Source organism: Carex rostrata, chromosome 15 (genome assembly GCF_964058835.1).
Source record: "Carex rostrata chromosome 15, lpCarRost1.2, whole genome shotgun sequence".
Lineage (NCBI taxonomy): Eukaryota > Viridiplantae > Streptophyta > Magnoliopsida > Poales > Cyperaceae > Carex > Carex rostrata.
In genome coordinates, this window is record NC_135932.1 from 7,713,707 (window position 1) to 7,741,608 (window position 27,902).

Here is a 27,902-nt window from a genome sequence, read left to right on the forward strand (position 1 = left end):
TTTTTTTTTTTTAATTAGTTATGTTCTCTTCTGTTGTGTTTGAAATTTTTGTACTAATTTTTTTTCCTATTCTATTCTTTGTGTAGTGTTTATAATTATATGTTCACATCAAATTAAGCGGAGAAATTGTAGAAAATAAAATGTACATGTTTAACAAATAAATGTTTGTCCTACGTTTGAACTAAAAATTACTACAACAAATTATACACACAATTTGAGCAGCGTTTTATACTAAGTTGGTGAGCAAATTACTACAAATTATACGTACAATCTAATCAATGTTTTATACTACAAATTATACACACAAAACATAATTAAAAAAAAGTTGATGCCCAAGTCCAGCTTGTGCACCTGCCCAATTTGATCCGTCGATCCAGTTTGCGTTTGTAGTAAAAACTGAATTAAACTTGTGCACTGACCTAATTTGATGCATCAACTGTGCTGGCGTTGGTGGTAAAAATTCAATTTTAGTACAATTCATAGCAACTAATTAATTTTGAATTATTAGTGTGCTAACTAAAAAGTTTTCGATTTGGCACCACACCCACTCTTTCGTCAGTCCGCATCGTCTGCATTAACTCAAAAGAGCATCTTTTGAATTCATACATATCGGTCGTTCGATTATAAACAGAGTCCATCCGGTCTCGGTCTAAAATATAGGTCTTTAATATTAGTGCATATTTAATTCGCACGGATCTCAAAGCTGATCAGACAATTCAAATGTATTAACTCAAAAGATTTCTTTTTCAGTTAACGCAGAGGATACGAATTCCTCTTTGGATGCATACATTCCTCGTAATAAATTGTAAATTAATTTCATTCTCACCAAAAAGCTAATGACTAGTGTCCTACCTACTAATGAAGTGCGTATCCTCTGAGATATCTCAACTTTTGCGTGACCGACGTGTCCGGTGCCTATTCGGGGTGATGTAGGGGGTCAGTATTATGTCTGCTTTGAGATTCGTGTACAACGTATTTAAACGGTTGGGATTTTCCATAAAGTCACGCAAAGTTTGAGATATCTCAGAGGATACGAATTCCTACTGATGTCAATATGCCATACATGTCCCCTTCCGAAAAGGACAAAACCCGTTTACTGGAGCATAAATAAATAATCAGTAAACAAGTACAAAAAAAAAATCAACTTGAGCTGTTGCTAAATTTGATCTAGAATTCTTCACAACTCAAATCCAAATCCAACAACAATACCTTCGTAATTCAACTGGAGAGGGGGAACCGGAGCAGCTACACTGAGAGCTCTCCTCCAATCCCTCTCTTTTTTTCTAATTAAATAATATTAAAAAAGAGTACCTTTCTCCTTTGGTTCTATCTCATATTTCTCTTTCTTGCTTTCTTCCACCCGATGCCGGCGACAGCGGCGACGGCGGCTCCTCCGACGAGCACGCCGGAGCAACTCGCCGCTCGTCTCTCCTCCGGCGAAGCGGGCGAGTCGCTTCTCACTCCTCTGAGGGAGATCAAGAACCAGATCATCGGAAATCGTACGAAGAAGCTGGTTTACTTGAGGTTGCACGCTGTGCCGAGGATTGTTGCTCTCTTGTCTACCCCTTTGTTGCCACCACCTGTCATTGTTCAGGCCGCTGCAGCAGTTGGGAGCTTTGCTTGTGGGGTCGAGGAGGGGGTTCGTGCCGTGCTTGATGCAGGCGCGGTGCCTAATCTCACTGTGCTTCTATCTCATCCTGATGCTAAGGTAGGTTTGGCCAGATTGCTTTTTGTATTGCTAATGGGGTAATTTGATTTCTGGGACTGTGCTGTTACTTTTATAATAGTTAGTGTTAGTCATTGATTAGTATGTTTTGCTGGAAACTAGTGTTTTTGGTACTCAATACTACTTGGGGTCTTCCATGGAAGACTTTTGTTGGGTTTAGACCAGTGTTGTAAATAACGGTATGCGGTTATTGGACGGACAGAGTACCGCCAAGCAATTAGTTGGGAATAATCGGCCATAATCGGAAATAATCGGTCGATTAGTCGGAAAAATCCATGACTGCTTGGTCACCTCCAAAGACTAATCGGCTGATTAATGTGCCTAAATGGACATTTTTTACAACACTGGTTTTGGGTTTAGATAGATAATAAAAGCCAGAAACTGAAAGGCTGACATTGGTACTGCTAGTTTAAATAGATAATCAAAGCTCAATTAAGCACATTAAAAATTAGAAAAAGAAAGAAAGAAACATACTAGTTAACAAGTTGTCAGGAGTAGTGAAGCCTGATTAGCTCATGTACTAACAGGTAGTTGATTCAGCTGCACGCACTCTTCGAATAATATTCCAATCAAAGATGGCTCCAAAATATGACTTCCTCTTGGAAGAAAATAAGGCATTTCTTCTCTCCCTTCTGAACAGCACAAATGAAAACATAACAGAATTCGCCGCTAGCATTATAGCTCACTCTTGCAAGAAACCCACTGAACAAACTTCGCTCTGTGATGCTGGAGTAATGCAAAAACTTGTGTATTTATTAAGCGGTTCTACAAACCAAAGGGACACTTGTTTAAATGCCATATCAGCAATTGTAAGAACTAACTCAGATGCAGCAGCCAAGTTCATATCCACAGGCAACGGAAAAGCTTTCAATTCATTGATGGGGTTGATACAAGACAGGTACGATGTAGCCTAATTTTCTAATTTGCAGTTAATTGTTACATATTATCTATACATGCTTGTGTACACTTTTAGAGCTTCTTGTGCTTTTACTTATTTGTCAGGAAGATCTTTCAGTGAACTTCAAGAATTTTAGGTGTCTTTATTTTTGTGGGAATTGATGAATTAAGAATAGACTATTGGTAATTGTCCTTCTTTCTCCTTCTTATCTCTATCTCTGAGCCTAAACTTGCATAGGATTACATCAGGTACCCTCGTACAAGATTGCTTGCATGTGTGTGCTTGATTACAGTTGAGCAGGCCTTTCCAGTGTACTTCCAGGAGATGCAGATCAAAAGTAAGCTGATAGTTATCCTTTTGGATCTCATTGAAGAGGCTGGTTGTGTTGGAGATGATGCTCCATTTGTGCTGAAAGGTTTAATTGAGGAGAGTGAGGAGCTACACAGGCAAGCACTATCAGTAACTGCCGCTGAGAGGCTTTGTGGGTACCTGCGCAAGGGTAAAGCTGTTTTGGAAGCAAGACGACTCGAAGGAATATTGCTTGTGTTGGGTGAACTCAGTTCAAAGTTGGAGCAGTCTAGAGCTAAGCTTATTGAACTACAGGTATGTTATTTTGCACTCTTCTCTCTCCAAAGAACAGATAGTATACCTAAATTATAAAATTGGTTGGACATGTACAATGGTTTGCTTAATGCATTCATGTGCCAAAATTATGGCCGGTATATGCTGACTGCTATTATGCACTCTCCTTGCTGTTATAAGAGCTGATGCCAAAATATAAGTTTAATAGCAAATCGTAACCTTCACTAGCTTATGTCAATTTATTTATGTGCTTTCCTACTTTTTTTTTTTTTTAAAATGCCATGACAGAAGCTGTCAGGTGTCCTACTTCTTAGTGATTCTATTTTTTTTCCCTCTAGACATACTGTTTCATTTCATTATTTTGTTCAGTAACAATTTTTTAATGTAGGTTCCAACCTTGGTAATCGATCTACTTAAACATGACTGTGCTCAAGTTCGTACTGCTGCTTGCTGTGTTATCAAGAACATTTCACGATCACTCAAGGTTATTTCCTGAAGTCAATGTCGCTCAGATAAATAAACCCTCTTTGAAAAATTAGGTCATTTTGTGACAGGATTTTCCTTTTAGAATCTTTGTGCAGGTCGCTTTGGCACAGAATCAACTGTAATGCCCCTGGTGCATCTTTTATGTGACTCATCAACCTCTGTACAGGTAGGCATAAGCGATACTATTACTTTCTCTCTCTGTTTTTTTAAATGCCATCATTTCTGTTTTGGAGAGGGTACAGAATGGAGTTGTTGGTTATAAATATAGCAGTTTTGAAATACCTATCTGAAATTCATGTCTGTGATATAACCATTGTAAATTGTAAATTTTTGTAATTATCATTTGACCATTAGGCTATTAACTTATTGCAGTGCTGTTTATTATTTCATTATTAGCCTTATAGTGAACATGTAACTTGCAGACGGCTGCACTAGATGCTATTTGCAATGTGGCTGTCAACTTGACGACCAAAAAGTCAGTGCTCTTACAATGTGGGGGTGTCTCAACACTATCTCAACTTGCTAGGTCAATGCATTCAGAAGTGCGGTTAAAGTCAGTAAGGGCTCTGCGAAATCTCATGTTTCTGCTGGGCAGAAAAGACAAGGACTTTATTTTTACAGAGCTGACTGCTTCTACATTGACAACCCTGATTTCTGGTAACCCTTTTTCTCCATAATGCATTTAGGAATCCCGGTACCAGTATACTGCTCAATGCTGGTAGCAGACTTGTGAAGATCCTGTTTCAAATGAAGGCAAAAAATTGACATAAATTACATATGTAAACAACAGCTAAAAATTAAGTACTGAAAGAAGGCTGATGCCTGGTACTGTGCTCAACAGAAATTAGGATCAATACTGACAACACCCTAAACTGAAGATTAAATATTCTACCCAGAGTCATTGGTATCAGAATTAGCTGGCATTGGGCCATGCCTGTATTTTCTTGATACATATGGGCTTCTTTTTGTCTGTCATTCTCTTGGATTTTCATAATTTTCTTTAAGCCGCACAGTTAAAGTGTTAAGTCCTTGTTCCTACCCAAAGGTGAAAGCTCAATTTAGCACTCATAACTGAACAATGGAAAAACTAACATCAAATGAAAAAAATTATTGATATGGTTGTTGAAATCTTGCCAAAGTATTAGTGCCAGCATTTTATTTTGGTGCTAAAACTAGAAGTAACATGTTACAGATCCTGATCCTCTTGTTCAAGAGCAAGCCTTAGCATTAGCTGGCAACTTTGTTGATGGATGCGGTGACTCTACTAAATATATCTTTTCAGAAGATATTTCAATTTTAAATGCTGTTTCCAGACAGTTAAAAAGTGCAGGCTCACCTGGCATGTGTATTCAGGTCAGAGTTAACTTTGAACACCCATTGGTATGAAGTGGTGTAATTTGTCTTCAGAGAATCTGACAAAAGTAGCTTTTAACCCCTATTACTTTACAACTTAAGCCAATGTGAAAGAAGCAAATAAAAAAGAAACTTTGTCGCAAAGGGGAAAGGCTAAATTAGAAGATTGAAAATGTTGTCAAAAACAATGGATATTTAGGTCTACTGCTGTCTTGTTGAGAGAATGGCAAGGCCTGTAATATCATTTGATTCTGGTAAATGCAAATGCTAGACTCTGTGATATGAAATTGGGCTTGTCATATCATCAAGGGTTTCTAGGAGTTGAGCTGTTTAATGTCCAATTAAGGCTCGAGTTGACTAATCGTATATCAAAAACATATAAAGCCTAGTGAAAAATATATTTTTAAGAGAATTAAGGTTTGATCCAAGAAGCTGCAAACTGCTTGCAGAAATGTAGTTCTGAAATAAATAATGTATAGTATGAATCAAAAAGTTTTTTTAAAATGGTGAGGAAAAAAATAAGATCATAAGAGGCTTCTTTGTGATGCCCTAAAAAATTGTACGCTATCAAAATCTGAGTACATGTAGACAATGTCAGTGATAGTTTCGCTCCAGCTGGGCAGCAACATCAATTTAGAATGTAAATTATTAACATTAAGGAAAACTACGATGTGATTTTAATGTAAGAATTTATTTCCTTTTTTCAGGGAATGTCCTTTCTTGCCAACATAGCAGCCGAGAATGACTTGCACAAAGATGCAGTGATGGATTGCATACTCCCAGTTTCTCCAGACCTAAACATTTCGACTCCTAATTCCTTCTTAGTTAATTTCCTACAGAGCAAGGAGAGGTTGTTGCGACTTTCATCTCTCTGGTGTTTGGTGAATCTAGTTTATCCAAACCACAAAAACTCTCTCAAATACTCTCTCAGGGTTTCTGCTCTCCACAGTGCTGGGATAATATCTCAGTTGAAAACTATGGTCAATGACCCCTGTTTGGATTGCAAGGTACATCCTTTTCATATTTTATCTATGTAAAAAAGAGCCTTAGATAAGAGTTGCTTTGTTGCTATTTTGTTGGTGCAACTTTCAGTTTAAAGGACATCACATTGTTCAAAACTTCAAATCTATTCCTGTACTGTGCCTGGCCCAACTGGTTATTATCCAATATTTGCCAGTATTAAGCACTTAGTTAACACCTTAATGATTTACAGGATAGCTTCAATTAAAGAACAACAATAAAATGGAGCAGAGAAAAGGAAAATACTGCCATTACATACCTTATTGCTACAGTTGTATTGCTTGATTACATTATATTTTTTTCCATTGTTTTTTCAGCTTCGCGTAAGGATGGTGCTTGAGCAATGCCTTGAAAATAGAGAATGAACAGCATTGTGACTTATTCATGAATCATCCTCCCTTTTATTTAACGGCTTCGAATTGCGACTGCACCACGATACAAGTACCTCCAGAGGACCCTGAAATTGAGCGAACCTATTTACCGGGAACTGGACCATGGATTTTTGTCCTATTCAAATTTTGTGATGGTTAGGGAATCAAGCCTATCTGTGAGTCTTTGTTCTTGCCTGCTGCTTGTGTCATATTGTTTTGGCTCTGAGTTGTGTTATCAAAATTTGTATAATACTGTTGATAGTAAGACGTCCCTTAAAATTCCTGCGTCTCTGTTTTTTTTTGTTTTGTTTTTGTTTTTTTTTCTTTTAAGTAATGATATTCCACCCGCACACATTGAAGTCAAAACACGGAAAGAAAATTCACCAAAAAAAAGAGAAAGGAGAAGGTGTTTTATGCATGGACCTATTCTAGACCTTTTTACATGGTAAGTACATGGCGAGGTTCGTTTTGCCAGAGATTTTATCTTAGTTTGGGGCAGCAGTGAGTTTTTAGGTTTCATTTGTTGGATAACTATTCTGCTCTTCTAAGAACCTGCCTTTGATCTATTGACAAAGGTATATGATTTTTATATGGGAGATTATGGGTTTGAAATTTACAAAGTGGAAAAATCATCTTTTGTGCATAGATGTTTGAAATGTGTTGGGTGGCTTGACCTTCAACTCATATTTAAAATAAATAAAGAACTATTTTGCTTTTCTGATGTCTTAAGACTAAAATGAATCAGATTCAATCCTTGTGTTACTATTTTAAAATGATTTGAAACCCACGAAGTGGAGAAATTTTTTGTACAGAGAGGTTTAAAATGTGTTGGGTGGCTTGATCTCTAACTCATATTAAAAAGAAAAAAATTGTTATTTTTGATGTCTTAAGACTAAAATGAACCTCATTCAATCCCTGTGTTACTATTTTAAATGAGCCAATTTGTAGACAAAATTACCAAACTCCGAGATTAGCTATACATCACAAAAAAATGCTTGTTCCGTTAAAAAGATTAAAAACAATGCTTGTTCCGTTAAAAAGAGTAAAAACAGTTCTATTTTAAAAAGAAAATCCTTAAAAACTATAGAGATCATTAACAATATGTCATAGTCAATTAACGAATTACATTGCAACATTGATTTTCATCTAATTAGTACAGAATCAGCTAGAGTGTAAAATAATAATCAGTACATAATTAATGCACATATACATATAAAAAATCAATTAAAAAATCACCTAAATGTTAAGGCAAAATTAATTTTTCCTAGCTACCAGAGGTGTTAGAGCCAGGCTACATGCACTTATATTTAAAAATAAACATCCTAAATAAATGGCCGGCATGCATCAACACTTAGATTGATGGCTGCCGCAAGCGCAACATACGACGCGGCATCCTCGGTGCAGTTGACGTGCTTTGTCGAGACCTCAACAGTTGGCTGTGCACGGCTCCCTTCACCGCCTACTGAAGTCGAAACCACGAAGCCGCTTCTTCTACTTGCTTTGTAATCTATTGATAGAATGCCGGTTTGGTTTGGATTCACCAACCACTCGAATGGTCGACCGTCAGTCGCCTTTTCAAACCTGATGTGGATGCACGGATCTGACGCCGCATGCCAAGCCGCTAGGCGTCCCCATGGAACCCATTCGGTTTCGCCAAGTTGCTCTATCAGCCATGCTAGAGGTTGCATTTTCGGTACATAAGGCACTACCATTGTGGCAACCGCTACAGGGGAACCTGACGTGTCGCATATCGTGACCGACCAACCACTCCTCAGTTCAACCTTTTTCTCACCGGAGCATAGTTGTTGCCGCAACCAACCGTTTAGGCCTTTGGCTGGCTTATCCGGTAGCACCATATTCGCTTCTAATCCAGGACCCCATGTGAAGGTGCTTGTAAAAGCCGGTTGTGGAGTCGAGCCATGCACATAAAAGATTTCGACATTTCCCTTGAGATTTCCAGTGAACTTTAAGGAGAGACGCTGGTCAGGCTCGGCGCGAACTGACACGTGCAACTGTGGGGAAGACACACCAAGCCTGTTCTCTTTCTTGGCTTTCTTGTCAAGATCCAACCATCCACAATGGAACCAGGTCTCTTTATCGTGTCGCACCGGTCTGAAATCAAGCGGCAATGTTAACGTACCCAAGAGCCGGTCAGTGCTAAATCCACAGGCAGGCCCACCGGTAGACCGGGCATGAAGCTCGAAGGTTAGGTTGACGGGTTTCTTGGAGCAGGAAAGGCTGCTCATCTCAGCCTCTGACAAGTCGAAGACGGCGGATGGTTTGCTGAGTAAGGCAGCCATTTCTTGTCCATTGGAGAAGAAAGCAGGGATGTCAGAAATCTTGCAAGAGCGTCTCTTGAAGAAGATCTTGCAAAATATGGATTGGTGTGATTGCATGGAATTACCAGATTCGGTGGATACCCCATGAGGCAGAGGCAACCTTAGAATTAGGTTGCAGATCACCAGTCGAAATAGATTGCAGTTGCACTGATCCATGATTAGACACGAGGAAGAGAGATAGGAGAGAGAGAGAGAGAGAGAGAGAGAGAGAGAGAGGGCTTATGAGTTGATTAATTAAAGTGTTAAACCTTAGATTTTGGCAAGTGATGTTTGTTTAGGAAGATAGATAGATAAGAGGAACATTCATGGCTCGTGAGTCATGAGCGACCCCTTAAATTCTCTTTCTTTAAATGGAACTGATACACTCAAGATCGAATTATCGAATTTTTTTTATAAACCATAATTAGATAAAAAGATTTTTATGAAACTAACATGATTACTTTTTATTTTACAAAAAATTATAAGAACGAAAATGTTATTTCGGTTCCAATTTTTTTTGGAACGGAATTATTATTTCTTTCCCAATCGTTTTTACAAATTTTGAAAAAAAAAAAGTTGAAAAATTATAAAAATACATGGGACTTAATTGCTATTTCGGTCTTTAAAACAAAAAAAAAGTTTCGGAACCGAATTCTCATTTTGAGCCAACTGTAATCAATCCGTAACATGAGAGGATGTTTTTTTTTTTTTTTTTTTTTTTGAGGATAAAGAATCCGACACGGCATGGGAAAACATGCGGGGATGTGAATTCTGGTCATGGTCTGTAGACTGGAGTGCGTAACTGCGTATCCACTGTGATATCTCAATTTTTGCGTGTCCCACGTGTACGGAGCTTATTCGGCGATACCGCGGGGGCCAGTATTATTTTTGCTTTGAGATTCGTGCAGAATGTACTTGGACAGTTGAGATCTTCTAGAAAAACACTCCAAAATTTGAGATATCTCAGAGCATGCGAATTCCTGTAGACTGTGATCTGCTGAAAATTTCAATTCAATTAAAAAATAGCACTCACTGATAGCTTCTATCAGTTTCTCAAAGAAAATTAAAAAATAGGCACAAGAAACCGAACGCGTCTCCTCTGCGTAAACTCAAAGGGGATCTTTTGAATTAATGCATTTTGGCCGTCTGATTTTAAACGGAACCAATCTGGCCGTCTAATATTAACACAGGATCCCTTAATATTAGTGCGGATCTAGTCTGCACGACTTTTGAAGTGGATCTGATGGTGCAGATGCATTAACTCAAAATATTCTCCTTTGAGTTAATGCAGAGGATACGAATCTAAGAAACCAGAGTCGGGTGAATTCACATCCACTGAGATATCTCATATTTTGCGTGACATTTTGGAAAATCTCAACCGTTAAAATACGGTCTGCACGAATCTCGAAGCTCAAATAATACTGGCCCCTACGGTTTACCCGAATAGGCACAGGACACGTCGGTCACGCAAAATATGAGATATCTCAGAGGATACGAGGGTACGCACTGCGGTACAATCACAAAAATAAATAAATAAAACTGACTTGTGAGGTGGAAGTACGATCCATACTTTAAGAGTTAGACAAGTCCCCAACCTCCCTGCTTCTCTCCCCAGTCAAATCTCAGAGAGAGAGAGAGAGAGAGAGAGAGATGTGGGGAAGATACTATTGGGGAGAGAGAAGCGATCATGGCGGAGATGGAGGTAGCATCGGGATCGTGGTCTTGTTCGCATGGCTGTCGAGCAAGGAGAGGAGCGTCAAGCCATACCTTAATCTCTTCTCCTCTCTCCAATGGAATTCTTTCGTGTGCCACTCCGAGTTTGCCACTCTGTAAATTTTTCTCAATTTTTAGAGCAGGATTAATTGTAGATTAGCACTGATTTATAGTTTAATTCCAAATCATGCTACCCCGATGATAAAATTTGTTAGTTGCTTCGTTCAAGCAAACTTATGCTATAATTCTCCATTGCTACCAGGTTTTTCCCTGAAAAAGCTGCATCACTGGCAGACGGTGTAATTAAAGAACTTGTTAAGGTTTGTTCAACAATATTTCCTGCATTCCTTTAGGAAGAATAAAATAGAGATTCTTGGTCTGGCTTTTTGGAGTTGAAACAACAGATCTCAATGCCACACCAGTCTCTTTTCTGTACTCTATTATTCTATGTTTTCTTGTGTCATTGTATCTATGTTTTTTTTAAGCCCCCCAATCAGGACTGATCAAAGTCTGTAACTTAATTTTGGTCAAATGGATAATTTAAAACAACCTATTAGTTCAGAACTTGGCTAAACCTGCTCCTTGTACCAGTATACTGTACTGAAACATTTCTATACATCTCTGAATTAATGAAGCTAGTGCAAGAAGTCCTGTGTTACCTGAAGCTACTTGAGAATACATTATTTCTTTTTATTCATAGTAATGTAAAAGTTTTAAACATTTCTCGATAAAATCCAGGAACTGAAACGGAGGCCCGTGCCTGTTGTATTTGCTTCATTCTCTGGAGGGCCAAAAGGTTGCACCTATAAGGTTCTTCAGGTTTGTTCTCTAACATAGTCATGCATGATTAATACTTGTTCAATTACTGAATATTTGCTAACGTTAGTATTTGATTAATAAGCTTTTGGTTTATGTTCAATTATTTAACTTCAACTTCTATTCTTATCCTTTTTGTTTGCAGTTGATCAATGGAAGATGCAAAGGCCAGCTTACTCCGGTACAACTCACACTGTTAGTTTAATGTACCCTGAATTTATGAAAAAGCCTGAGTACAAACTTGTAGGGATTGTGCAGAAACCAAAGGATTACACCCTTGAAGCTTAGGACCGAACCAAGTCCAGGAACACCATGTGTTTATATTTTATTGTTTGAGGATGAATTCAGGCTTAATCTCAGCTTTCAACAAATGAATTAAGTACCGGCTGACTTAGAGCCATACTGATGGAAGACCTGCCTATGTCCATTCGTACTAAGTACTTTTCCCCATTTGTTGGAATTTTATATGGATCAAAAGCATACTAAAATTAGGGTTTGTCCTGAATTCCAGTGACAAACCATACTATACGCCAGTCAGATCCTACACAGGTGGAGAATTGGTCAGTTGATGAAGTGTTTACTCTTTGTAGGATGAGTACCAGCTTGTAAGGAACTGTCTTTGCGGCCTGATTTATGACTCATCTCCTGTTGATTTCAATAGTGATATCGGTACCAAGTTTGTCCTTCATCCGACTGTTTTAAAAATTTTAAGGCCTCCCAGGGTTCTTTCTTGGATGGCGAGGGCCCTTGCCTCTGGGCTTGATGCCCTATTCATCAAAAATTTTAAAGAACAGCGAGCTGATTTTTGGCAAACACTCCATGCTTCAGCTGTAAGGATCTAATTTCTCTTTTTCTTGTGCTATATTCCATGTGTGCCTCTATAATACCTAAAATTGTTTTGTAAATATCCTTGTAACATGAAATATACTCGTACACATTCTTCCCTTTTCATAGAAAACAAAGAAACCTAGTTGTCCCTCTTTTAAATGGCTAAGAGAGGGGCAAATTTATACCTTTCGTGCATTCTTAGGGGGTATGTTTGACATTTCTTATTTTTCAGTATGCATAATATTCGATGTTCTGCATGTTTTTCAGAAAATCATTGTTATTTCTTTAGAGTGATTTGCATATATGATCATACAGTGTGACACTTTTCCATTTTGGTATCTGAAGTTTCAAAAATTCATATTGAATCCTGAAATTGGTCCCATATGGTTAAAATATGTTAAAAATAGTGATGGAAATCCTTGCTGTATTCCATATCAATGCTCTTCTTCTTAACAGATGTTACACTTAGGACCAATTTGGTCCAAATTGAAAACTTAGAGACCAATATTGGGAAAAGGGCAACACTCTTAAGGACCAATCCCGTAATTTAGTGCTTTATTTCTGTACAAGACAGAGAACTAAAATTTCAGTTGCCCTTGAGTTCATGTAGATTACAACTTGCATTGCAGGAATTTCTTTTGAAAGAAGGAAATCAAACAATTTTTATAGGTACAGGAGCTATAGATAATCTTATTCCAAAATTTAACTAAATAAACATATGTGCAGAAAGTCGGTCCCATCCTCATACTATGCTCAGAGGATGACGACCTTGCCCCATATTCGGTAATTTCTGATTTTGCAAAACATTTAGAAGAATTGGGTGCAGATGTCAGGCTCACCAGCTGGAACAATTCTCCTCACGTTGGTACGTCTTATTAATGGAATTATCTTATGTTTCCTCTATGTCACCATACTGGTCAGATTAAATCCAGTAACGGGCTGTAGAAGCATCAAGTAGCAGTATCATTTGTCTCAGTACAGTCTCAAGCTTATAGTGAGCATGAATGGTTCAGTATTTGGTTCTGATACTTTGGTAAAGGTCAATGTATAGTAAAATGAGTCTGACAATGGAGTAGAAGAGCCACAGAGCTTTAATATATACTGTACTGAGGGCCAAACAAAGACATTCAGAATTTATTTCTGATATTCACTTTATATATTGCATATTTGGGTTTTGAGAGGGTTAAATTAATAGAGTTTTAAGCCCAATGATTGTTCAATTCAAAATAGACTCTCTGGTATGTCTGATGTTGTATTTGCTGTGAAATATATCAGAAGATATGTTACATTGGAATCTGTACCTTTATTTTGATCTTATTTCTGTACCAAACTGATATGCAGGTCATTATAAATACCACCCTGATGAATATAGATCTTGTGTCTCCGATTTACTACAAAAGGCTGCCTTTGTCTATTCAAGCAGAAGAGAACTAAATGGTCAATCGACGGGCCGGGTGGAATCAAGCAATAGCCTGACCAACTCCGGTCTCAACCTTCACAGGACTGCGTCAACATTTAACGGGAGGCTAAAAAGATCACCAATCCATCCAGCCGATCAGTACACCTTACCAAGCTCGATGGAATATGAAGAAAATCAAGAAGAAACAAAACCTGGCCTGTTACAAACCGAGAGCACATTGAATTTTAAATTGAACGGGGTTTTGGGTCAGATCCTTTTTGATGTTAGTGACCCGCAAGATGTAGAAGGGTGGGATCTGAATCTGCATTTGCCAATAAACGGAAGGAATAGTCATGTGTTTCCAAATTTGCATCCGAACAATCCTGGTTTCAATCCGATGAAATACATTAGACGGTCGAGATTGTAGATATGATGGGTGGAATAAGATATGAGTAACTTGCTGACTGAAACAAGCTGTAAGTTGCATCATGTTTAATTGAAAATAATATGTTTTGTTATAATTGGACAGCAATATTTCCCTGATCTTATTGGGTTTCTAACATGAGCAAAGTAAGAAATTTTGATATTGATAAATTTTACATGGATTATATTTGGGATGCAAATTGTGTAAAAAGTAAATTCGGCACATTACATAGATCTTGACATGATATTAATACGACCTAATAATTTGCTGTACTATGTGGTCATACCCAAAGATTGCCACAAGAAACTAGAGGTATATAATGTGGGATAGAACCAACCCATTAAAGCTTATTACTGGTAGAATATCTTTGAAGCTCTGTCTGATAATTTCTAATAAAGTCTAAAATTGCTATTGTTTTCTTACCCTAAAAATAATTATATTTTATGCTAAAAACTCTAAAGATGGATTATTTTGTTGTGAAAAAAAAAATTAGTTGAGAACCTTTTGGAATAAGATATCATTATTACAAATTAAATTAATAATTTTTCATAATGATTTATCGTTCCCAGACTGCTACTTAATTTGTTTTTGATACGACTATAAACCATTATTGTAAATAACAGTATGCGGTTGGTTATCGGATAGATAGGGTACTGCCAAGCGATTAATCAAAGAATAATTGAGAATAATCGACCATTATCAGAAATAATCGGCAGATTAAGCAGAAAAAATCATGACGGTTTGTTTACCGCCAATAACTAATTGGCCGATTAATCGGCCTAAACGGACTTTCTTTACAACACTGCTACAAACATGAGAGAGACTGAGTAGTTTAACAATATTATCTTTGCTAAACAGAGAGAAGATAAAACTGATATTTAAAACCAACAGATCTTCCGGTACTGGCTAAACTTTCGGACAAAAACAACCGTAATTACCAGTAAATAAACAAATTTAGGTATTTATTATCCGTAGTTCCACAACCTACAAGGAAGTGCAAACAGAAAGTCTCCTAGTGTATTTAATATTTGGTCATATCTACAAAGACTACAAGCAACCAGTCTTTCATCATTTATACCTATCAACTATCTTAATTGTTCCTTAACACGGAAGCTTTGATAACCCAAATTAGATTCTATATAAATCTCTAATAAGACTTCAAAATTTGCAGTTCCCATTTTTTGTTATTTGTACAGTAGTTAAGGTGTGAACTGTGAAGTCACAGTTTGATGACTTAGACATGTATGATGAAACATTGCTCTTTTAACTTTTTCTAAAAATCAGGCTTTCTCTGATTAATTCTTCCTTTGATTTTTCTTTTGCTAGATATATTGTATGACTTTTGCCTTTGCTGGATTTTTCATAATTTTTTTTTTAGGGTTGCTAATAATCATTATTGGGAGAAAATTGTTCAGCAATCGCCCCTGCTACAGCACGGATATTGATGCATCATGTACAATTGGTTAGCATTAAGTTTGATGCATTGAATATGATAAATTTGTACAAATTAATAGATGATTCATTCTTTAATCTTTATAAAACATTAAACTTTGCATATGATTTACACTTAATAGTTAATAGCCATGTAAAAATTGATTTACACTTAATAATGCATCTATTTTGAACAATCATAACAATTGATTTACACTTAATACCCATGAGTAAAGTTTCCGGAAACCTAATTTAATAATTATCCAAAAATATTGGAAGGAGAGAAGAGATCGAGAAAGAGGAAAGAAAAAAGATTGATCGAGATGAGAGGAGAAGAGAGAAGAGAGAAGAGAACGGGGCATAGTACGTTAGAACTTCAAATTAATGAAAGTCAAATATGAATGGATGTCAAGCATATAAAATTTATATGTTGTTAATAGAGGTCAATTTAACATTTCTATAGTATTTTGTACTAAATTATATAGGAATTTACCAATAAATACAAAAAATTTAAAAATAAATGAAGTCAATTGACATCCATTTACATTGAATGTCTCTATCTCTCAAAGAGAGTGATCGGGAAGGTTTGAAGAAGAAGAAAAAAAGTTGTTAGAAAATGAGTTAAAAATATTTAAGAAAAAAAAAATTGGAAGAAAAAACATGTTTTCTAACTTTTAAATTCCACTTGATCAAATCTTTTACATAACTGATTACAACTAATTTGTTTTAACTTTTTTAACATTTGTTGGCTAAAAATAATGCTGTAGGTTGGAAACGACATCATGTGACGAAATTTCATAAACTTCTAGAAGTAGTTTCAGTGGTTCTAATCAAAACGGATACTTATTATTTATTAATTTTGACCGGAGACCACGTTTTTACTGCATTCAGTGAAACATATTTACAACTAATGAGAGATTTATATACCCAATGCGGATGTATTTTTGGACATTTTTTGAAGGGAAAATTGTCAAAATGCCACTCCAAAACTTTCAAATTGTCAAAATACCACTCTAAACTTTGAAATTGTAAAAATGTCACTCCAAACTTCATTAATTTATAGTTTTGTCATTTATACTCAATTTTTATACTATTTTTATTAAAAATTAACTGAAATATACTGTTTTGAAATACGTATTTATGTACCGGGTTGTGCAATTCTGAAATACGTACTTCAAAACAGTATTTTCCAGTTAATTTTTAATAAAAATAGTATAAGAATTGAGTATAAATAACCCAAATTAATGAAGTTTAGAGTGATATTTTTACAATTTCAAAGTTTAGAGCGGCATTTTGACAATTTTAAAGTTTTGGAGCAGCAAATAACCAATTTTCCCATTTTTTTAAAATTGACCTTACGCGAATTTTGGAAAAGTAGAGGAGTATTTTAATTTTTAAGTCACTGAATCAAGCCTTTTTTTTATTTTTATAATTTGATATTGGCGAATGTAAATTGCATTGCATTATCCTATCCTGTTGCTAGCTGTATGATTGGGACATTTCGATTAAATGATCGAGTCTCTATTTTTTTTAATTTATTTTTTTTGAAAATTCCTTGGCAGAAGGTGCCAGCCTGCCAGGATGAATTGATCGAGTCCGCCATTATTCAACTAATTTTTAAAATAAAAATAAAAACTAAATTTTTCATCTATAAATAATTAAATATTCATAAAAAAATCTTTTATTTTGATTTCAAACCTGCAACTTCTTACCGTCCTAACATGTAATTAATATTAGAGGAATGTAAACAACAGAAAGTTCTAGTTTTTATTTTTTTATTTTTTTTATTATTATTATTACAAGAAAGTTCTAGTTGATTACGAATGCATGCATGCATGCAATTCCGGACTTGAAGTCTTTTTCTGATGAGCTGGATGTATGCGTTTAATTTAGAAATTGAATAGTCTTTTGCAATAAAAATGAATATATATATTAATATATATATATATATATATATATATAGATGGGCTATGGTGCATTAGACCATAAATCTAAAATTCAAAATCCAAATGACCGATTCAAACCGTTCATCTTGTTCTCCATATTAATATGTGCTTGGAGACCAAATTTTACATTTTTCTGAATTTTTTTACTATTTATTAAGTATTTTACAAAATTGTTGATCCAACGGTGGCTTAACAAAACAGTAAAATCAGCAGCCACCGTTGGATCAACAATTTTGTCAAATACTTAATAAATAGTAAAAAAATTCAGAAAAATGTAAAATTTGGTCTCCAAGCACATATTAATATGGAGAACAAGATGAACGGTTTGGATTGGTCATTTGAATTTTAAATTTAAGATGAACGGTGTTGATTGGTAAAGCCCATTCCGAAGTTTCCGAATTTTTTATTAATAGAAAATAAATAAATAAAATATCGAAATAGGGGATCGTTTCTGGGTTTTTTCAAGATATAGGTAGATCGGGATTAACTATCCCGTCCAAGGGACGGGACTAAATATCTCGTCCGGTTTAATCCTACGCCAAATCAACCTTAATCATCTTAGCGGCGAAAAAAAAAAAATTTCGGGACGGTAAAATAAATGCAGTCCTTGAGGTGCATGCATGAATCACTTAAGAATGGCCTCTTGAAGTTCAAGCTTCAAAATTACATTTTTTTTTTTTCTTTTTTTTTTTATTCTGGACAGATTTGATTACCGTCCGCATTTTTTTATTTTTTTTTACTCTGAACGGGTCTGATTATACCGTCCGCCTTTTTTTTTTTTCACCGCTAAACTGCTTAAGGATTAGATTATTAGCGATATAAACCTTAGACAGAATAATTGGTCCTAGTCTACAAAAAAAAACCAGAAACGATCCCTTATTTTAATATTTTATTTACTTATTTTTTATTAATAAAAAATTCGGTCCGAAGTTCACCGAATAGAGCCAACACATCCTCCACTTTTCTTCTCTCAAAAAAAAAAAAGATTTGACAATCGAAGGTTGCATGTCAATTACAAAAACTTCACGACAAGTTAATTCCTTCACGCAGTCGAAGTCTGTCAACAGAAAAAGCGAAATCGGTACTTGTCAGAAACAAGGAACCAACGAACGAACAGAAAAGAGATTTAAGAATTTCTTATAATTTGTTTCCTCGCTTGTAAGATCCGTTGGAATAAGATATTCTCTGAATTTTCTGTGGGAATATGCTTCGACAGGCGCGCCTCCCTTTATTTCTTCTCGACTTGGTCGCACAGTTGTAAACGGAGAACTTCACACCTTCTCCTTTTCCTTCTCTATCGAACTATCTACCATCTCTCCTCTTCCTTCCTTATCCAACTAACCGGTTTGTTGTTCTCTAGCCGATCTCCATCCCTCTGTGAAAATCGTGGTTCATTTTCCCATCTTGATTTCGGCAATTGAGGTGTTTGATGAATTGCGCCTTTGAGGCAATAATTGCGATTTGAAGTTGTTTGTTTTATCTAATTTCGGGATTTTGTATGATTTACTCGGTAAGAAGCTACGCTTCAGTGGATACTAGTTAAATTTGGATCTTTTTGTATTTGAGAGGAGTTCTAATCATTGAACTCTTCCAATGGCTTAATTACTTGCCAGTTATATCTCCCATTAAATTCAGCAGAAGATCAAGTTTTTTCCATAATTTGATGATCTGGTTCATCAGATTTCTCCAATTTTATGGCGTTGGGGAAGTTGGGAAGTTACTTTAGAATAGTATCAGATCCTTTCCACCCATTTGGTGGGGCCGTAGACATAGTAGTGGTACAGCAACCTGATGGTACGTTCAAGAGCTCGCCATGGTATGTTCGATTCGGTAAGTTTCAAGGGGTGCTAAAATCCAGAGAGAACATTGTAAAGATTTCAGTAAATGGTGAGGAGGCTAGCTTTCACATGTACTTAGATCACAAAGGAGAGGCTTTCTTTCTTCATGATGTTGATACTGATGGAGAAGGAGAAGAAAGTGGTGTGGATTTTGCTGTGTCACCAGTATCCTCAGGGGATGAAAGAGAGGATAAAATGGTGAAAATTGAAAATTTCCAACCTCATGAGATTCATACTTTAAATACGCAGGGAAGTGAAAACTGCCAAGTAAACAAGGATCAAAATGTAGAAATTGCAGAGAAATCAGACAAGGATGAAAATGGCCAGTTTAACACGGGTCAAATTGTAGAAAAGGATGTGGAGGGGGGTGAAAGTATTCAAGTAAATGATAGTCAAATAGTAAAAAGGACAGGATCTGGACGAGTAAACATTCTTCAGCATATGTTTGGTAGGAGATCAATTAAACAAAAGAGCACAGCCTGTGTGGAGAGAGGTAATTCTTTGGAGAGGGCTGAGATGGCTGCTGATTTGTTGGAGATGAAATGGTCAACTAATTTATCAATGCGTGATCAGAAGGGACTTGAGTCAAATTCGGAAAATTTGAAGGGGCAAGGTGAAAATTTAGTCACTGACAAACCGGTGAATGTAACGGGGGTAGAAGAGAAGGTAAAAGTACAATTGACCGAGGCTGGTAGTACAGATCTTGATTTGCATGACAGTAAGCTTGCTGAAAGTGAGGAGGTTGATGTTACACTGGTTGAATTGGGTTCTGGTATTGTGGGGAATCAAGAAGAAAATTTGGTCGAACCGCAGGAAACAGTGAACATTAGGGTGGTGGAAGAGGGGGTAAAAGTACAACCAACTGAGGCTAGTAATGCTGATCTCGATTGCCATGAAAGTCTACTTGCTGAAAGTGAGAATGTGGGTTTTAGGGTGGTTGAATCCGATTCTGGCAATTTGGAATGTCAAGATGAAAATTTGACCAAAAATGGTGGATCAGAAAATTTAAGGGTGGTCAAAGAGGTGGTAGAAGTAGAGTTGACCGAGCCTAATGGTGCAGGTCCTGATTTGCCCCAAAGTAAAGTTGCCGAAAAAGATGAGGCAAGTTCGAATGTGGTGGACGAAGGGGTAAAAATACAACCAACTGACGCTGGTAATGCTGATCTTGATTGCCATGAAAGTGTACTTGCTGAAAGTGAGAATGTGGGTTTTAGGGTGGTTGAATCAGATTCTGGCAATTTGGAAGGTCAAGATGAAAATTTGGCTGAAAATGGTGGATCGGCAAATTTAAGGGTGGTCAAAGAGGTGGTAGAAGTACACTTGACTGAGGCTAGTGGTGCATCTCTTGATTTGCCCCAAAGTACGGTTGCCAAAAATGAGGTGATGAGTTTGAGTGGGGTTGTTTCAGATTCATGCACTTCGGGGGTCCAGGATGAAAATTTGTTTGAAGCTGCTGAGTCAGTGAATGCAAAGGTGACAGAACAGGCGGTAGAAGTGCCATCAAGTGAAGCTGGCAATGCAGGTCTTGATTTGCATGATAGTTTAGCTACAGTAAGTGGAGAAAGTGATCCAATTGTTGGATCGGGTACTATGCATGTTCCTTCCTCCAGGGACAGCACTTTATATGAGATGCATGGAAGAGAGGTTGATGTAGATTCAAGTAATTTGAGTGGTGAAGATCAAAATTTTGTTGGTACTTCATTGAAAGAGACAGTTGGTGTTTCCCAGCATGTAAGAATAGAGGAGATTGCAGGGGTTGGCTATACCAATCTTGATTTACATGAAAGGTCACTTAAAGCAACTGAAGAAAATGCACATGTATTTCCTGACTGTACAGATGCGATATCAGTTCATGTAGAAAAAGAGGATGCTGTAGAAAATGGTACAGGAGAGATTAATCAGGTAGTGGCTATTTATTCATTGGAATTATATAAAAAAGAACATTATGATAACCCAAAGAATAATGTCTTGCAAGGACATGTATCAGAGGTAAATCAAAGATTAGTAACTGTAGATTCTGATTCCACCGATTTACTTGAACCCTATTCAACTACAATCTCCATAGAAAAACCAAGCGACGCTTCTCTAGATAAGGCACTGGAAGTGTCTAGTGGAGATGTTCTACCAGAGACAATGGACCTGGCTTTGGATGAACAGCAACGAAATGAAAATTTTCGAGTTTTAAAATTGGAAATAACAGATCTTCCTGTCAAATCTTTTAATTCAGAGCTTTCTTCTCACACTGCAGCCTTTGATAAAAGCAGTGACAGCATAAACCAATACTTACCAAGTGAGGGAAGTATATGCAAAACTCGACAAAGGGTCTCTCTCTTAACAAATGAACTGGAGTCAACAAGCCTCCTGGCCTCACCAAATTCAAATGGGCTCAAGGATGAAAATTCCACTTATGGGGTTTCAGTTCCTGTGAACTCAGACGAGCTGCAGTTTGATTTAAGTGATGATGAGAGAGAGACTGACTCTGAATGCAAAATTGAAATTACAAATGTGGCAACTGTATCAACAAATGAGAATGGGACACCAGAGAATGAGATAGAAGAAGCTGATGCTTCAGATTCTAAAAGCCTCTTTGAAACTAACCCAATATCTATACCCAGTACCAGTAATACTAGAAATGAGAGCATGGCTTGGTCTTTGCCAATTATTCAGTTTGATAAGATTGAACAAATTGAGAGGTTGAGCTGCTCACTAGAGACAGGTGAGGTGATGAAAGAAAATGATTCCTTTTCTACAGTACTGAAGGAAGATAGTCAGAGCAGTTCAAATCCCACTCAGAGCAAGAGTGAGACAGGAACAGTTCATGATGGAACTGTCCTTGATGTGCCTGCTGAGAAATCTGCTACAGTTATTAGTCCTTTAATTGGTGAGCTATTGTTAATCCTGCCAATTGTATTTGACATATCTCAAGTTGTCTTCATTTATTGGACATTCTTTATTATAATGCTGCTGTTATTGTTTTTATCTATTTTTATTCATTATGAGACCCTTTTTCTGGTTAAGTACTTTTTTTCATTTTTTTTTGTTTCTATGCAGAGCTTTCCCTATGCAAGCACATGCTATCTGTAGGAATGGGAGAAGAAGCAGCTCGGCAAGCCTTTGACTCGCAAAAATTAACCCTAGAAAAGTTCTGTGAACTTGGTCCACCAAACCTCATAAAGAACGATAAGTTAGTCATCAGAATTGGGGGCCACTACTTTCCATATGAAGCTGCTGCACCTGCTGTGCTTGGTATGGTCTCCTTTGGCGAAATAGCAAAGGAATTGCTTAACCTAAAAGGCATGATTAGGGTAGACCAGGTTGACCCAACAAAATCTATTGTGCGAGCTGGTGGGAGCTGGAGACTGTGGCCTTTTGGATCCAAGAGATCAACGACCATAAGCACATACAATGTGATGGCAGAGGGGCTAGATAGTAATTTTGAGGAACGTGAGGGGTCTAATGGTAAAAGTGTCAGAAAGAAGGCGAGGTCGCTGATCCCTACATCAGAAGAGATTGCCTCATTACATCTCAAAGACGGTTGTAATGTTGTGACATTTACCTTTTCTACTGCCATGCTAGGGAAACAACAGGTTAGTTGTAACTTTCTTGTATGTTTTTTTAAATTAAATTCATGCTCTTATACGTTGTTTCTCATATATCATATATGCTAACAGGTTGATGCTCGAATATTTCTCTGGAAATGGAACGATCATGTTGTAATTTCAGATGTGGATGGAACAATTACAAGGTAACTTCTTATGTTTCAATTGAACTAAACCCATCACGTTTAAATCTTATTTGATAAATATAAATTTTTTATCTCATAAGTGAATAATTCAATTCACAGGTCAGATGTTCTCGGTCAGTTCATGCCACTGGTTGGTGTTGATTGGTCTCAGACTGGTGTCGCTCATTTGTTCTCTGCAATCAAGGTAACATACTAGGACTTCTTTTTCATTTCTCTTAGCTTTATATTTATTTGTAAAAATCGTTGTGCCGACTTACAAGCTATTTAAAATCACCTTATAGTTTATGGTAGTTGCTGTACCTTAATGTCAGCATAATTTCCTAAATTGTAATAATTGTAGAATTTGGTCATATCTAATGTTACCCTTCTTTGATCAATGTGTAGGACAATGGATACCAACTTTTGTTTCTCAGTGCACGGGCTATTTCACAGGCAAATTTGACAAGGCAGTTCCTTTGCAGCCTTAAACAGGTTTCTTCTGATTGTTTTGTTTTATTCTTCTGATGCATTGATTTTGAATAACTGTTGAAGATGATAGACAATGAAGAACATGTAATATTGAAAATGTCTAAGGTTCACAAAGAGTACATTCACATCTACAAAAAAGTGTATGTACATCTGTATTCATAAAAGCTAGAACAGACCAAAATTTTGGCAGGTACATAACTGTAAGTGCAGTAACCAAGCTACTTTCAAAATCCAAATTGGTAACAGATTGAACTGAGTTTTGAAGAATAATTTGAAATTTTTACTTGTTTTACTTATTTTAAATCTCAACTTTTGTTTGTGCCTAGGATGGGAAGGCACTACCTCATGGCCCAGTTGTTATATCCCCAGACGGTCTGTTCCCTTCACTGTACAGAGAAGGTGAGTATATAAATTGCTTTGTGACTTTTTTGCATTCTTCTTTTGTCTCTTTATAATCCTAAGAAAAACAAGCACTGCAGACCTAACATCTTACAGCTTTTGAGGTAGTTGCAAACAATACCCAACTTCCATGATTGTATATGGAGAAGTTCCCTATTGTTCAATATTTAAAATATGAGTAATAACTATTGCCCAGGGAGTCGTCGCCTAACACTCGCACGAACACTACCATGAAATTTGATATTTCGGGTTCACAAATTTAGATGTGCCAGAAAGGTTTGTACATGGTTCACCATTTCCGATGCATTAAAACTTTGTATAGTTCACACTAATCTTGATCCAGAGTAACCCCTAAATATTCCAGCGTGCTTTTTGATATCCTGAGCACAAATTTTGGTGCATCGAAAAACGTTAATTCTGTATAAATTTTTAATGCACTCAAAAGAGTGAGCCTGTACAAATTTATATATGGTTCACCCTTTCCAGCACATCAAATTTTGTGTGTGAATTCTCACTTCCATGTGATCGTTCGATGAGCATTAGGTGATCGCTCCTGGCACGTGAAATCTTTTCCATTGAGAAATTTATAGTAATGATTTTCAGGAAGCCAAGAATCAAGTGAGATGAATTTAGGTGTTCATTTTTTGTGCAAAACATTTGTAAAGAGGGGGATGTTTTCTTTTTTGGATATCTGCTGAAATATGAAACTAAATTGGGAAGTGTAACTAAAATAGAGATGTGTTCTTATTACTTTTTGAATGATGATGTTCTGTTATGTGGTTTCAGTAATAAGGAGAGCTCCTCATGAATTCAAAATATCTTGTCTTGAGGTATGGTCCTGTTTTTCTGACAAAAAGTGTACTTTGAGAGAAGGAACAATAAGTGAAGAAACAACCATAATGATTTTGTTTCTTCTTAGGCAATCAAAGCACTATTTCCAGCTGATAGCAACCCATTCTATGCTGGATTTGGAAATAGAGATACTGATGAGATAAGCTACCTCAAGGTTGGGATTCCTATGGGAAAGATCTTCATAATTAACCCCAAGGTATGTAGTTGGACGTCCAATTTAAAATTTTAGAAATTTGCAGGGAAGTCCCTGCGGAACTATACTACTGTAAAATCTCAAATGATCTTTCTAAAATGAAGTTATCATTTTAATATAACTTCGTGGATGCATATTTTAAATTTTTCTTAAAGGTTGATTTTCATAAGGTTACTTTTGTCACGCATTGCACTCAGTGTGTAGAACTTCGTGTCGACAACTGTTGCAAAGCAATTCATTTGGAATTTATCAACTGCATAAGGAACTTCTGTAATAAGTAAAAATCAGAAGAGGGCTATATTCCAAATTTCTCAATGCAGAAGATCACTATCCTGCTGCTTAGGAAGTTGACTTAGAATTTACTCTATACCTGATTTTTTTAATTTAAATTCCCATTAATAAATATGTTGAATTACTTCTTTCCCATTAACTCATTTTGAGATGTAGGGTGAGGTGGCAGTACACCGGCGTGTTGATACAAAGTCATACCCTTCTCTTCATGCTCTTGTCAATGGAATGTTTCCACCTTATTCATCACTAGAACAGGTTTGTATTTTTCTCTTTTACTTGATAGAAAAAAAGGTTTGTTTTTCACTTTGACTGGTTTTGCAACTGAAAACGGCGCATGTTTGCACCTGTATCCAGCTTTGATTGAGATATTGAGGAAGCAAAAATTGTTAGCTTAATAGTAAATTGTGTGTGTGTGTGGGGCGGGGGGGGGGGGGGGGGGGGGGGGGGGGGGGGAGGAAAGCACAGATGGCTAGGAGAAAAAGTCCTAGGACTGTGGTTACCCAAAGGTCGAGAGTTTGAACCCCTCTCATGACTTTGCAGCTTCTGCGAAGCTTTAAAAAAAATAGTAAATGGGGGTGTGTTCTGCTACAATGTTGACAACCTTAATACTATCCCTAGCAAGCTTGTTCCCTAATCACAAATTAAAATTGTTTGAACAGAGATTATTTATTTGTTGAATTGGAGATTTGGTAATTTTGGTGAGCTCCTAAATAAAATTATTTTTTATTAATGTGAAAAGTGAAGGGAACTTTGGTCATTTCCTCATGGACTTGGTTTTAATTATGTTAGGTGCACAATAATTAGATATGTTGGAAAATTTCGCAAACATGATAACATGTTGCTTAATACATCTCAGTTGGATGTCGGAGGCCATAGTTCTAGCACAAAAAGCACAAACTAAGTTGTGCATAATTGTAACCTTTTGGGTTGCTGATGCCAGCTAATATGGTTAATTTATTTTTCTCTTTTTCTTCAGGAGGAGTTTAATGATATCAACTTCTGGAGACCGCCACTACCTCAATATGATTTGTGAAAGACATGACGGGTTATTTGTAATTCAATTTGACTCCATTGCAAATCTGACAAGCAAATGTTCTTCCTGTGTAATCATTTGGAATAAAGTAAGGTATGTTAAGCATTCTAAGAGATCATTTGTTCATGTCCTGTTCGAGTATTGTTTGAAACAACCCAGTCATGAACTTAAAAAGTGAGAAAAAAGATTGAAGCAAAACATTAATGGTACTGTCTGATAACCTAATTCTTTGAGCCAAAGAATGGGAAAATAAAAATTGGGGAAAAAGGTAGAGAGGGATCACCTATACCTGCTAATATTAATGGTACTGTCTGATAACATAATTGGTTTAGAACAGTTAGTACGTGACCATACCTGATTATCCGGAAACTTTTTTAGAAACCATAAATAAAAAAAAAATAGATTTTACTAAACCAACTTGATTGCTTTGTTTTTTACAAAAACCATAAGAACAGAGAAGTAATTTCGGTCCCACTTTTTTTTTTTTGGACCGAAATGGCAATTTGGTCCGAGTCGTTTTCACAGATTTGAGAAAAAATACATTGAAAAATTGTGAATATCTTGCCATTTCAGTCCCGAAAAAAAAAAATCGGACCGAAATGGTATTTCAGTTCTTATTGTTTTTGTAAAAAAAAAAAAGTAATCATGTTGGTTTCATAAAATCTTTTTTTTTAATTATGGTTTATAAAAAAAATTCGATTATCTGCATCTATTTACAAATACAAATTAACATTCATGTCTGTTCTTTGTTGTATTCCAGCAGGCCAATCAAGGATTGGTATTGCGAAGAACTCAATTTACAAGGTTGAGCTATGTACATAGCAAAAATTACACCAGTTTCATCAACTATGAAGCCATACCAGAGATGTAATTATTTCTTGAACGGAGTTTGTTAATAAGAAAGAGGAGGTTTGTTTTTTCTTATTTTATGAACGCACTTCATAGTTTATGTCATTACTCCAGGTCTCATTTTCTACTTAGGCGATAATATTATTGTCTTTTTTTTATGAGAATAATATTAGCGTCTAAATCCTTGTACCTATGGTAGCTATTAAACAGATATCGTTAGTCCCAATTTTTTTTTTTTCTTCCTCAATAGACAATAATGAATGAATGTGTGTCAGTGAAACTGGGCTCGTCCGATAGGCATCAAGACTCAAATCGGTCTGATGTCGGCTCGAAACCATCTGATTTGATTTATGATCTGTGCACGTTGCTTCAATATTCATACATGTCGCTTCAATATTTATGTTGATCAAGCTTGCACAAATTATCGACATAATTAGATGATTCCAAGCTAGCATCATACCGATTTGGGTCTGATGTCCATCAGACATGTCCCACTTCCATGTGCTAGATGCATCTCAATAAACAATAGTGAAGCATGAAAACTAATCGAGATAAATGAGCTTTTGTATGAATTAAATAATTGTTGAAATTTTAATTGTAAACTAGGATGTTTTATCCCAAATTTTTTAAAAATACTCTCAATAAAAAAATAATAAACTAAAAGATCACATATTTGTGAAAATTTCAAATTTATTCGGATCACAACGTGAAATGGCGGCCCCATTTTTTGGGGCCGCCATTTCATGTAGTGGCCCTGCAAAAATCAAAAGTTTTAGTTTGTTACGTTTAAATTTAATATAATTGTTTAATAATTTTCAAAAATAGAAAGAACAATTAATAATTTGAATATTGTTAGAAAAATATCAAATAAAATAGATAAAACATCTTATAATTTAGATGTACTAGAAGGACTCTGAAACATT

The 27,902-nt window shown here is 36.2% G+C and overlaps 4 protein-coding genes across 8 annotated transcripts; 3 read left to right on the plus strand and 1 right to left on the minus strand.

Moving 5' to 3' along the window:
* The first annotated feature begins 1,143 nt into the window (after positions 1-1,143).
* Positions 1,144-6,715, plus strand: LOC144566266 (ARM repeat superfamily protein). Its single transcript, XM_078316247.1, has 9 exons — positions 1,144-1,708; positions 2,254-2,624; positions 2,873-3,227; positions 3,595-3,690; positions 3,775-3,858; positions 4,115-4,349; positions 4,885-5,045; positions 5,753-6,052; positions 6,383-6,715. Exons 1-9 carry the CDS (start codon positions 1,364-1,366, stop codon positions 6,428-6,430), a joined length of 1,995 nt encoding a protein of 664 aa, XP_078172373.1. The 5' UTR covers positions 1,144-1,363; the 3' UTR covers positions 6,431-6,715.
* Positions 6,716-7,758: 1,043 nt separating this feature from the next.
* On the minus strand, positions 7,759-8,931 carry LOC144566669 (uncharacterized). The gene has a single exon (XM_078316700.1). The coding sequence runs from the start codon at positions 8,929-8,931 to the stop codon at positions 7,759-7,761; it is 1,173 nt and encodes a 390-aa protein (XP_078172826.1).
* A 1,344-nt stretch (positions 8,932-10,275) lies between these two features.
* LOC144566156 (peptidase, S9A/B/C family, catalytic domain protein (Protein of unknown function DUF829, transmembrane 53)) lies at positions 10,276-14,013 on the plus strand. Of its 2 annotated transcripts, XM_078316065.1 has the most exons (7): positions 10,276-10,583; positions 10,730-10,787; positions 11,206-11,286; positions 11,429-11,464; positions 11,874-12,113; positions 12,838-12,976; positions 13,453-14,013. In XM_078316065.1, exons 1-7 carry the CDS (start codon positions 10,405-10,407, stop codon positions 13,935-13,937), a joined length of 1,218 nt encoding a protein of 405 aa, XP_078172191.1. In that variant the 5' UTR covers positions 10,276-10,404; the 3' UTR covers positions 13,938-14,013. The 2 variants fall into 2 exon arrangements, with proteins under 2 accessions (XP_078172191.1, XP_078172192.1); XM_078316066.1 differs by lacking the exon at positions 10,730-10,787 and having other exon boundaries at positions 10,410-10,583.
* Positions 14,014-18,311: 4,298 nt separating this feature from the next.
* On the plus strand, positions 18,312-27,205 carry LOC144565987 (uncharacterized). 4 transcript variants are annotated; one of them, XM_078315848.1, is made up of 11 exons: positions 18,312-22,030; positions 22,201-22,736; positions 22,821-22,894; positions 22,994-23,078; positions 23,279-23,365; positions 23,689-23,761; positions 24,548-24,591; positions 24,681-24,809; positions 25,254-25,352; positions 26,074-26,223; positions 26,891-27,205. In XM_078315848.1, the coding sequence occupies exons 1-10, from the start codon at positions 19,006-19,008 to the stop codon at positions 26,128-26,130; spliced, it is 4,209 nt and encodes a 1,402-aa protein (XP_078171974.1). In that variant the 5' UTR covers positions 18,312-19,005; the 3' UTR covers positions 26,131-26,223; positions 26,891-27,205. The 4 variants fall into 4 exon arrangements, with proteins under 4 accessions (XP_078171974.1, XP_078171975.1, XP_078171976.1 ...); XM_078315849.1 differs by having other exon boundaries at positions 26,894-27,205; XM_078315850.1 differs by having other exon boundaries at positions 26,074-26,218.
* The last annotated feature ends 697 nt before the right edge of the window (positions 27,206-27,902 follow it).